This window comes from Lactuca sativa, chromosome 8 (assembly GCF_002870075.4).
Source record: "Lactuca sativa cultivar Salinas chromosome 8, Lsat_Salinas_v11, whole genome shotgun sequence".
NCBI classification, from domain to species: Eukaryota; Viridiplantae; Streptophyta; class Magnoliopsida; order Asterales; family Asteraceae; genus Lactuca; species Lactuca sativa.
Window position 1 is genome coordinate 145,524,516 of NC_056630.2, and position 10,737 is coordinate 145,535,252.

The following is a 10,737-nucleotide window of genomic DNA, read 5'->3' on the forward strand; positions in this document are numbered from 1 at the left end:
TTTCATAAAGTAGTGATAAAATGTCAGTAAGAGACGTATGAAATCGGACTCCTAATTTAGAACATTATCTAGGTTTTCTTTTCACATTAGATTTTTTTTTTTTTGTAGTAGATATATCAGGAGAACCTTTTTTAAATTATGACAACTATAAATCGTCATGAATGGTAGCAATATAAGATAGGTGAGATCATTTATTAGACGGTGGGTGTTAGATTTGGTTGCGTGATGAAGATACATTGTCTATGGACAATTGCATTTATGTATCAAAAAGTGTAAGCTTGATATCAAAACTCTCTTTTCACATCATATTGTCAATTATCTTCGTCCTAATTTGACCTCAAAATAAATATATATGAATTACAATGCAAACAATGAAAGACATGTGCAATGCAGATGACCACAAATGAATGTCTCGTTTCGTGGTTTTAATTGAAAAAAAAAAAAAAAAAAAAAAAAAAAAAAAAAAACTGCTTCATAAAATATAAGCTATAAAAAGTTATAGGATATAAGTTATTGGGTTCATTTTGTATTTTGAGTTTTATTTAGGATTTTAGCTAGGTTAACCCTAAATAGTTTTTTTATAGTCTTTATTTCTCTTGTAATTAAAATTTCTCTATGTAATAAAACCCCAACTGTTTTCTCTCTAGATTGTATTAGTTTACAGTTTCTTCAACATGTGTTTACAAAATATCATTGAAGAAATAACATGATGTGAACCATGTAGGGGTTCGCAAAGTACAACACTCTTGGGAGCTACAAGGATAAACACAAATATGTACATATCGTACATCAAAAAAAAAATTAAAATGGAATATATTCTCATATCATCCATTTCTTGTATGGTGTTCACTTCTCGGACATAAAATAACTTAAGCTTCGACTGTTCGACATTAAGAATCTTGAGAGTCTCTAATATCTACCTCAACTTCACCTCGCCTACAAAAGTTCACTAAATACACTTTAAAATTTTAATCAGATATAGTGACTAGTGAGCATACAAGTCATAACAAATTGTACTGTGTTTGACTCATCAACTGACATCAGTCCAGTCACACCAAACACAGTACAACCTATTCTGGCATTCTAACCTGCGCGGATACTGTTTGGGGTACATCAACCAACCGTTCCATTGTTTGTAGCTGATCATAAGGAGCAATCTAAATAGCATAGCATGGCATCAAAAATACTGTTTTAAGTAAAAAAATTGTATGAGAAAGTGGAGGTACCTGACTAAAGCCATCTGGCCATGTAATAGAAACTGCATAGTTTCCCATGGGTCGAATTTCTTCAGGTTCTATGTCTTCTGGAACATCACCATATTGTAATTTTTGATCCCCTGTCCATTCATCCTGTCTCCCACAAATAACAATATTCACCAATTCACCTAATTTTATTTTTTAAAGTACAATGCTGTAGCATCAAGAAATGAAAGATTACATACCACACTTTGGGCAGAACGGTCATTTCGTCGAACAGTTGCAGGGTGTAGAAGAAACTCTTCGTTTGAATCAGGCACTTTCACCTTGATTGCCTTAATAGACTTGTCATACATCACAGCAGTTGATACTGTGAAAATTCCACGTCATCATTCAGGGAAATAAATTAAAAAACAATTTGGAGTAAAATAAATCCAACATACCTTGTTGGCGGATCTTTGCACATTGTTGTACCACACAAACTCCTAGATTTTGAAATATGTCAGCGACTTCGCCCTGAGGATCAGCCACCACTTCAGGTATTCCACTATCCCCGGAAGCAGACAGCTGTCAAAATCTAAAATTTATCTTTTTTTTTTACACAAATTAATTATAGTGTTAAAAAATTCTTACAGTTGGTCTGATTGGAAGGTCAAACAAATGAGGGATTCCAAACTGCTCCACAACCTGCAGCCACAATATGGTCTCTGTTAAAAGTGTTATTCTTCCACCAACCCCTTACACTGTCTGACCCCGTGTCAGATAAATCAAGTACACAGTGGCCCACTAGCTGGTTGTTTAGTATTATTATTTAGTCAAGGTTTTTCTTACCTGTGCGCCTGATCCTCTACCAAAGGGATAAAATCGTTTTCCATCCGCATCAAAATGACACATGTTCTCAACAACAGCAACACATGGTACCTGACAGCATACACAAAAGGTTGCCAGGTTGGCAGGATTATATATAATTATATAAATAAACACTTTTAAAGGAAACACATTACACATTACACATTACACACCTTGAGCTTTGAAAACATGCGGACTCCTTTCGCGACATCAATGAATGCAAGTTTCTGAGGAGTAGTAACTATCACAGCAGCAGTCAGAGGGACTACCTGTAAGTTCAAGTTAGAATTTAAAAAAAAAATGTAATAAGAAATATTATAAACATAATGAAAGAAGAAGAACCTGGCATAAGGTAAGTTGAATATCACCGGTGCCAGGTGGCATGTCAATAACAAGATAGTCAAGCTCTCCCCTGTTCATTATCTGTACTTGTTATTGAAAGTTGAAATTAATAGGAAGAATGTAATAGTAAATAGTAATTGTGTAATGTGTAATACCACTCTGTAGTAGTTAGTAGTTGGTTGATGACTCCAGAAACCATTGGACCCCGCATAATTGCACGCCCTTGTCCAGCAAATCCAAAGGATACCATTTTGACTCCCATGTATTCTGTTGGAATAATGGTCTTTTTTTCTGGATTCTAGAATATAACAAATTAACAATACTTTCACATCACATTTACACCAATACATTGAATCATACCTTTTTAAATGAATGATGATAGTAATAATTACATTACCATTTCAAGAAGTCGGTTTTCAGGGGAGACCATAGTTGGCAAACTAGGACCATAAACATCGGCATCAAAGATTCCGACTCTAGCACCCATTCCAGCCAAAGTGTATGCCAGGTTTACAGCCACAGTTGATTTTCCCACACCTCCCTACAGTTATTACAAATGATGTTTACCCTGAATAATTAGTCCTGAAATGCAGTTAATAGAAAAAGTGTATATTAGGAAAGTTGTGACCTTGCAACTTGAAACTGCAATTATGTTTGATATTGTCTGTAGCCCAGCAGGAAGTTGTGATGCATAAATCTGCTTTGCAGGTTGCGCTGACATTGTCACTTTGACATTTTTGACCCAGGGAAGAGCTGATACAACCTCATTAGCCTTCTGTTCAAACTGCAATTACAAAAAAGATACTTTACTTGATTCTCTTATTACTGGAAAATATAATAGATCTAAAATTTGTTCATTAAAGATTGATGTTTGTGTTTTAATTACCATATCCTTGACTGGACATGCTGGTGTTGTGAGCTCCAACCGAAATGAAACCTGAGATAGAAATTGAATGTTGAGTGAGGTTAAAAATCTTTATGTGTTGTCTGTATGGAACTCATTACATTCTGTTCTAAAACACCTCTCCTGAAGCATCATCAACATGTAAGTCCTTCACAAATCCACATGAGACAATGTCTGTCCCAAAGTCTGGATCAATAATCTGAGATAAGGCTTTTAACACATCGTTTTCAGCTTCTATTGTCAATAGTGATGAAGCATCAGCTACAAACAGCACAGTAAGATATGTATATCAGGTAGTGAATGGATCAATAAAAGAAAATGAACGATATAACATGGAGGTCGATCATCAGAATCTGATTTCTGCTACGTAGTTGTCAATAATCACGTATATACTATCTACTCTAAAATCAAAGTTTTGATGCTGAACTTGAAACTTATTAGTGGTTTGCCTAACACAGCACCTAGTAAAGAACCAAACTAGACTTTAATCCGAACTTTATCTTAACAAATTTAACTCTTAATCAAAGGCAAAGCTAGTTTAACCCTCGGAAATCACTTCGTTTCAAAATTTATCCACTTGATTACCTTTAAGGGAAACTAAGTTACTTTCCACCAAGCAAATTCCGAGGACAAAATGAGTAAAAATTAAAAATCGCACTCACCTTCAAGAGAAGCAGCTGTAGCAGAAACAGGATTCACGGTCCTACGTTTTACACAAAATCGTTGTCGTACAATTCTTCGGGAGAAAAGAGACTCGTTAATGGCGGATTGCAGAATACGTCTCTCCAGAAAATTTCCACCTAAAATTAGAGTTTCTCTACTTCAAATATCCAACAATTAAAGCTTAAAACTGCATCAACAACTACAAACCACACAGGCAGTGTTTATACAGAGACTAAAAGGTACTACCTTTGGATTGAGACTTTGAGCATTGTGAAGTCACGTACACAGAAGCTGGAGCTTGAAGAAGCCGCATGTCTTCTCCCTGCGCGCGTGTGTGAGAGAGAGAGAGAGAGAAAGAGGATTGAAGGGAGTCTGGTGATACTTGTGAGCCTCACATTTTGGTGTCATCCGACTCAAAAAATTCGCTCGTTATGGGATCGTTGTGGAGTTTCTGGCCACCACTGATTACCCAAAGTTTTATTAGTTTTAAATGCGCCCCTAAACTTTAATTGGTTTTGTTATATACCACGGTTCTTTTTAATTTCAAATGTACCCCTGAACTTTCATTGATTGAACTTAAATACACAACATAAAGTTTTCTAGCAAAACTATCCATTATACATATTTTAAAGAAGGTCACGGACATGTTTGATATGGTTTTATTGGGTTTGGTTTGATTCAGTTTCATTCGATAATTAAAAAAATTTATTATGTTTTTTTACTAGGTCTAATGAGATGATCAGACGCGATCGGTTTTAACTTAATTATATGACTTAATTAGCAACCATATGATTTTGGGAGTCATTTAAGCTCAAGGGATTGAATAGGTAGGGGAAACATTGCCCTCACCCCCTCCCCCTAAAAAAAATCTATCACACTCATTTTTTCTCTCTCTTCCTTCATGTGTTTTTATCTCTTTTTCTCTACCATGGTTGTAGTAAAAAATCCACATAAAAGTATAAATGATGTGGCATCTATGTGGCTCCTACATGTTAGAGAAGGAAACGTAATTCTTATGATACAATTTCTTCAACCTTATTCTAGCGTAATTCTTATGATACCATTCCCTCCGATCTTATTCTCTTTAACCCTCGATCACATAGACCAAAAGATGTCATGAAAAGGAAGTGTAATTCTTATGATATCATTTCTTCCAACTTTATTCTCTTTAACCCTCAGTCACATAGACAAAAAAAATGTCATGTCAACAAGAGAGACATCACGTCAACACAGTTACCATTGGCTATAAACATTTTGATTTTTCATGGATCACTTAACTGACTTTACTTAAAATATACGACATATTTGGTTTAGCTTTTAGCAGAAAAGTGATTTAAAAAAATATATACATATATTTGTTAGCTTATGTTTTTTAAGAAAAGCTTATTTTAAAAAGTGTTTGGATAAATAAAGCTGTTTTTTAAGAGTAAAATTGCTTAAAAAGCTATGATTTTTCAGTTTTAAAAGCTTTATTTTTTCCTATCTAAAAACCTGTTTTAAAAACACTTTTTAAATATTTAGCTTATTAGCTTTTTGAAAAGCTAAAAACTAATAAGGTATTTCAAAAAGTTATCCCAAACATCCACATAACGCAATCGATGTAAATTAATTAACCAAGCATTTTAGTAAGGAAATTAAGCAGTCATAAATGCTTGTGTGACTAACACAAGGTAAAACCGACTAGATACGTTGGTTACATAATGAAACAAATACCTTCGAAATGTAAATTGTAAAATGACGAATAAACTTAATAAATTGATTCAAATTGCTACGAAATTACGAGGGTATCCTGCTCTAGCATTTGAAAAAATGGATATACCAAGAAATGAGCTAAAACGATCCACCAATGACAACTTTGTTTGTCCCTCTTAATGCCACAATTTACTGCAAAACCCATTTCTAGGCCTCTTGTTGTTTATAATATCAGCAAACGAATCAACCAACTGTCCAGCTAAGCTACTGGGATCATCCATGAGTGTTTGTATAAAAGTGTTGACCACTCTCCTTTCCTGTTCTGTTGACCTCAAACTAAACCATGTCAGCAGTTTTAACCTAAACTCTTGCTTTATATACCCTTCACATTCCAGCCAGCGAATCATCTTCACACAGTACTCAAAGTTTCCATCCAAATCACCCGGCGACATGTTTATCAACGCACTCGCACTGTTCGTATCGCAGTCATTCACCTCTGTCCTACCTGGCCTCTTCCGAGACACGTCAGCACGCGACTCCACAGTTGGCACTTCCCCATTCCCATTGGCCCCATGAGGATGCGCCCAGTTTTCAGATCCGCCGCTACCGTGATCCACGTCAGCATTAGACGACTCGTTCACCGGAGCCAACTCTTCGTTCAAATCGGGAACTGTAGCGACGTTCAAGTCGAGCGCACGTGAAGCAGACGGCGGTTCATCGGGTTTTGAAGCTTCTGGTTTCATGATCTGACTGAGTCGACTCAGATCCGAACCGGTTATATCGTCTAGATAGCCTCGTTCTTCGATCCAAGCTAACCGGAGGATTTTCCCGAGGTCACGGACTTTAAATCCGGAGTCGGATTCCACGTCTTTGGTGCCGGAGGTTCCTTCGTCGCGAGGAATCGTAACCCGATCGGGGTTTTTGTGAAGGATTTCCACGCTTTTAGTGAAACATTTGGCCTCCGAGTGTCCTAAATCGCCGGTTGCTGTGTAGGACACGATCCTAAACGAGTATTCGGTGCACGGCTGTAAGTTTGAAATCAGGATTCGTCGTTGAGATCGAGGAAAAGTTGAAACGGGATCTTTTGTGTTTGTGTGTGTTTCTTCTGCCGTTTTGGAGTACCATAATTTGAATCCGATTATATCGCTACATGAAGCTGTAGATAGTTCGATTAAAACGAGCACTACGGAAAAAGGTGTTACTTCTTCGAAGATGAACTTGCAAGCAGCGGGGAGAGAACCTTCTGAAAAGTGTTTAAAAAAAAGGAATTGAGAAGGAGAATTATACGAAAAGAACATATAACAGTCACGTACCTTTAATATCTAGGGCTGCGAGAGAAACTGTGGAGGAAATTTCATCGGCTTTCTGAATGGCGGTGTTACAGAGTGATTGGACTTCACCGGCGACGGAGAGTCTGCTTACGATGCCACGTGCCATCTTGGCGGAGACACCGCTGAGTGGGCCCACCTCGGTTTCCAATTTGGTCTTCGCTTCTTTGACTATTTCGTGAAGTTCGTGAAACCTTGATGTGCCATCGAAGAGGCGGAAGCTTAAATAAATCCGGTAGCAAAGGCTGTCGACACGGCGGGCGTCTTTAGCAATCGTGAGCTGCTTCTTCCAGTATCCAAGTATCCCTGAGACCTTCCCACATGAAGCGCAACAATAACTTCCGTCGAGCTGCATGAGTTGACCTAGGTCAACGACGCCTACCTTGCGACGCTGGAGGGCGCACTCGATGTGGCAAGATAAGCCACATGATTCTGCTGATTGGGAAACGGAAAGGGAATCGGATTCTGATGTGCATTGTAACCAAAGACTTGGGTCTTTGTTGTCGTCGAATAAATGGCAAATGCAGCATGAACAACGCTTGCAGAAGGTGTCGACAATGGAGAGTGTAGCCCTACAGGCAGAGTTTCTGCAGATCCATGTGCTTGAGCATCTGGAATCGGAACATGGCTCTGTGATTGGTGGAATTCGAATTGGGTTTTCCCCTTTTCTGTTTTGTTTTCTTGAAGATTGCTGCTGGCTTTTAGGACTTGAGGATGTCTTCTTGGAATCCTGATTCTTTGAAGGTTTCTTGTTCATCTTTCTTGATGATTTGGTTAGATTGCTTCAAAGAAAATACAAAGGAGATCACCAGACTTCAAAAACTCTTCTAGACTTCTTCAAGCATCATGTCAGGGTCTGTTTTTTGAAAAGCATAAAGTAGAAGAAATAGTAAGAATAAACAAGATACAATGTCTTTCTGTTTTGGTTGGAATGGAATGGAATATATAATGGAATGAGTGATTACATTCCATGCTCATGCTCATGTTTGGTTGGGTGGTAGGAATGAGATTAATTTTCATATGAACTTTTTTTTATGTAAATACAATGTATAATTTTAACACCGTTTATAAGCAATTATAAGTTTATGTTCACAAAATTCCATTATTTCAATGATTTTAATGGTATTTTGCGAACAAAAACAAAAACTTCGTTACCCTTTCATGTATGGTATTTATTAAATCAGTAGTATTTTGTAAAAAATAGTTCTTTACTGTTTGCGATATTAACCCTAAAAACAATTATTACTTAAATTAACGGGTTTTTTCGAAAAGACAAAAATGGGTTATGTTGTAGTTTTTCATTCCATTCCATGATGGAATGAAGATTAAAAAAACTAGTAAGAAAAAAACATAGGGCTAAGGAATGAAAATTAACAAAATGGTCCAGAATCATATTCCTTAGGAATGATCTATTCCAATCCATTGGACAAAACAAATAGGTTTTCTCATTCCATTCCTTCCCTAATTACCAAACACTACCTAAAATCAACAGAAGCAGAATCATCATTATGCTCCAAAATCTTAACAAGTAAAACAATCTCATGCTCCGAGGTTTTACATTGAATACGACACATCTTTGATGACATTTTTTAAACCAATCTACTATGTTCATAAAATGAAAGAAAAAAAAAAGGACTTGGGGACTTACTGTAGATCTTAGTGATTCCCCATAGCTGCAGATTTAGCACTCACAGCAGAACAGCAATGCTCTTCGCTTCCTATGTTGTTGAGAATGAGGGAAAATAATCCTGCAATTTACATCTCACAGTATGATCAGAATGAGAAGTATAAAAAAACACAAAAGGGATTTACTTTAATTAAAGAAAACAAGAACAGTCTATGATACGATCTTTGAGCTAATAATAACAGACAACACAATCCATCTCTCTGCTTACCAGATATCAGAATCTAGTGTAACATATTTGCTTATATCTTTTACAGATTCAGAAGTTAATTAAGCAATAGAAAAGGTTAAGAACTTTGTCGAAGTCAAATTATGAAGAAAAACTGCTCATGGGAATGCGTAAAGAGATATTTTAAACCTCGAAGATTTATCAAAATCTGGTTCACAAAGATTTGGGACAGGAATTTTGTTACAAAATATCAAAAGATAACGATGAAGGAGTGACGTTGGTGTTGTTGTGCTTCCTTAGGGTTTTGATTTTAGCCCTATAAGGCCTCAACAGCAACTATTATATAGCAATTATGGCATTAATTAGGTCGATATTCGGGGCTTAAAGTTATTTCTGACGAATTAAGAAAAAAAATCAAAGCAAACCACGTGTTCACAATCATAATCATCGTATCCAGTTTCCCAATTAACTAACAAAAGGCTCGATGCATATCAACATGCAAATGAGAAAGGTTGGTTACTTGGCGAATGTGAAAAAGAGGCTACATATGTTCAATCAAAGGGTTACAAAAGACATAGGAAGATCAAAATCCAGATTAAAGCATCACCTTTAGCAACAAGTTTATCCCCCATGTCCATGATGCTCAAGTAACCCTCCCTGTGATGATATAGCATCAAAATCTCAGCATCACCTTACGTCCTTACCCTGAATCCTAACTATACAGTGTTCAATGTGAAAAAGGATTTATCAAAACATAACTTCCTAAATGAAAGAAAAGAAATTAAACAATGTTGAACTCATTCAGACATATCACTTTGAAGTTTTCTCAGAATATCTCTGGCAAGTTTTAATGAGATGAATGGATGTTAGTAAGGGGTCTGAACCAAGATATAACTAGCGATTCCTTTTACTTATAAATAAAGTGCTCAAATTTCTTGCTATGAATCTTACCAACTAAATGCAATGCCTGATCATTCAGCCCTTAACGTTTTAACACAGACAGGCTCCTACTTACAATCACAGGCTCCAAATAACCAAAGAAGAAAAAGAATCACATTTTGTTCAATTCCTCTTCATACATTGTTGAATCTTAGACACAAAAGAAAGAACATTAATAAAACCATTCTTTCGAGAAAGAAAAAACGCATTGATATATCAGAACAGCAGTCCAAACAACAGGTGGCAAAACATAACAGCAGGACACCACAATTGCAGAAATTAAAACTTCAAACATGAAGAAGCTACACTATCGTTAAACAAATCGTAATCGAAAAATTAAAAAAGTGGCGGATCTGAACACATAAAACCCCGTGAATACGAGTTCTAGAAAAACACGAAAACTCTATGAACATATACGTATGTGTGCTATGAAGATGGTAGTAGATCAAAGAGAAGATACCTGTGAAGAATGTGTGCGATCAGGGAGGAAATTAGGGTTTTTATTTATGGAAACGGGAGGCTTTGGTACGCAAGGAGAGGGGAGAAAATGGAATTTATAATCTTGTGTTTGTTGATTGTGAGGAATTGTGTTCAATTTGGGTTTTTTTTGTTGAAAGCTAATTGGGGCTTGCTTAAAAGGTAGGGTGAGATTCACGCGAGTGAGGGCGCGTGAGGAACCGGATTCAGTTAGAAAAGTGAAGCAGTTGGATGCTGAGCCGGAAAAAGTACAGCAATAACTATTTGACTCTACGATCGTAGGGACGTGTTTCCTACATGATCAGGCGGCGCGTTGTTGCAGATTGATTGCTTTTGTAATTACTCATTCTTAATTAAATCTTTTTAAAGATTAATATTTTTTTTTTAACGGCAAAAATAAAATTCATTAAGCAAAGCCAGTAGGGAGCTGGCAAAACACAGTGCATACAAAGAGAATTAGTGATAGAAATGCAAATAGGATATCCTAGATAAAG

The 10,737-nt window shown here is 36.5% G+C and overlaps 2 protein-coding genes across 7 annotated transcripts; both read right to left on the reverse strand.

Moving 5' to 3' along the window:
* Positions 1 to 621: 621 nt before the first annotated feature.
* Positions 622 to 4,382, reverse strand: LOC111899232 (fe-S cluster assembly factor HCF101, chloroplastic). Of its 4 annotated transcripts, none has more exons than XM_023895102.3 (16): positions 4,201 to 4,382; positions 3,954 to 4,091; positions 3,410 to 3,552; positions 3,274 to 3,324; positions 3,016 to 3,171; positions 2,785 to 2,928; positions 2,543 to 2,685; positions 2,388 to 2,457; positions 2,219 to 2,314; positions 2,028 to 2,117; positions 1,830 to 1,883; positions 1,640 to 1,763; positions 1,442 to 1,566; positions 1,227 to 1,349; positions 1,089 to 1,157; positions 622 to 949 (listed from the first exon to the last, which is right to left on the reverse strand). In XM_023895102.3, exons 1-16 carry the CDS (start codon positions 4,265 to 4,267, stop codon positions 947 to 949), a joined length of 1,596 nt encoding a protein of 531 aa, XP_023750870.1. In that variant the 5' UTR covers positions 4,268 to 4,382; the 3' UTR covers positions 622 to 946. The 4 variants fall into 4 exon arrangements, with proteins under 4 accessions (XP_023750870.1, XP_023750869.1, XP_042752987.1 ...); XM_023895101.3 differs by having other exon boundaries at positions 622 to 936; positions 4,201 to 4,381; XM_042897053.2 differs by having other exon boundaries at positions 622 to 936; positions 3,954 to 4,108; positions 4,201 to 4,364.
* Positions 4,383 to 5,555: 1,173 nt separating this feature from the next.
* On the reverse strand, positions 5,556 to 10,382 carry LOC111899231 (VIN3-like protein 1). Of its 3 annotated transcripts, none has more exons than XM_023895098.2 (5): positions 10,227 to 10,382; positions 9,435 to 9,543; positions 8,623 to 8,722; positions 6,960 to 7,830; positions 5,556 to 6,889 (listed from the first exon to the last, which is right to left on the reverse strand). In XM_023895098.2, the coding sequence occupies exons 4-5, from the start codon at positions 7,729 to 7,731 to the stop codon at positions 5,823 to 5,825; spliced, it is 1,839 nt and encodes a 612-aa protein (XP_023750866.1). In that variant the 5' UTR covers positions 7,732 to 7,830; positions 8,623 to 8,722; positions 9,435 to 9,543; positions 10,227 to 10,382; the 3' UTR covers positions 5,556 to 5,822. The 3 variants fall into 3 exon arrangements, with proteins under 3 accessions (XP_023750866.1, XP_023750867.1, XP_023750868.1); XM_023895099.3 differs by having other exon boundaries at positions 9,435 to 9,484; positions 10,227 to 10,358; XM_023895100.2 differs by lacking the exon at positions 9,435 to 9,543 and having other exon boundaries at positions 10,227 to 10,376.
* Positions 10,383 to 10,737: the final 355 nt, after the last annotated feature.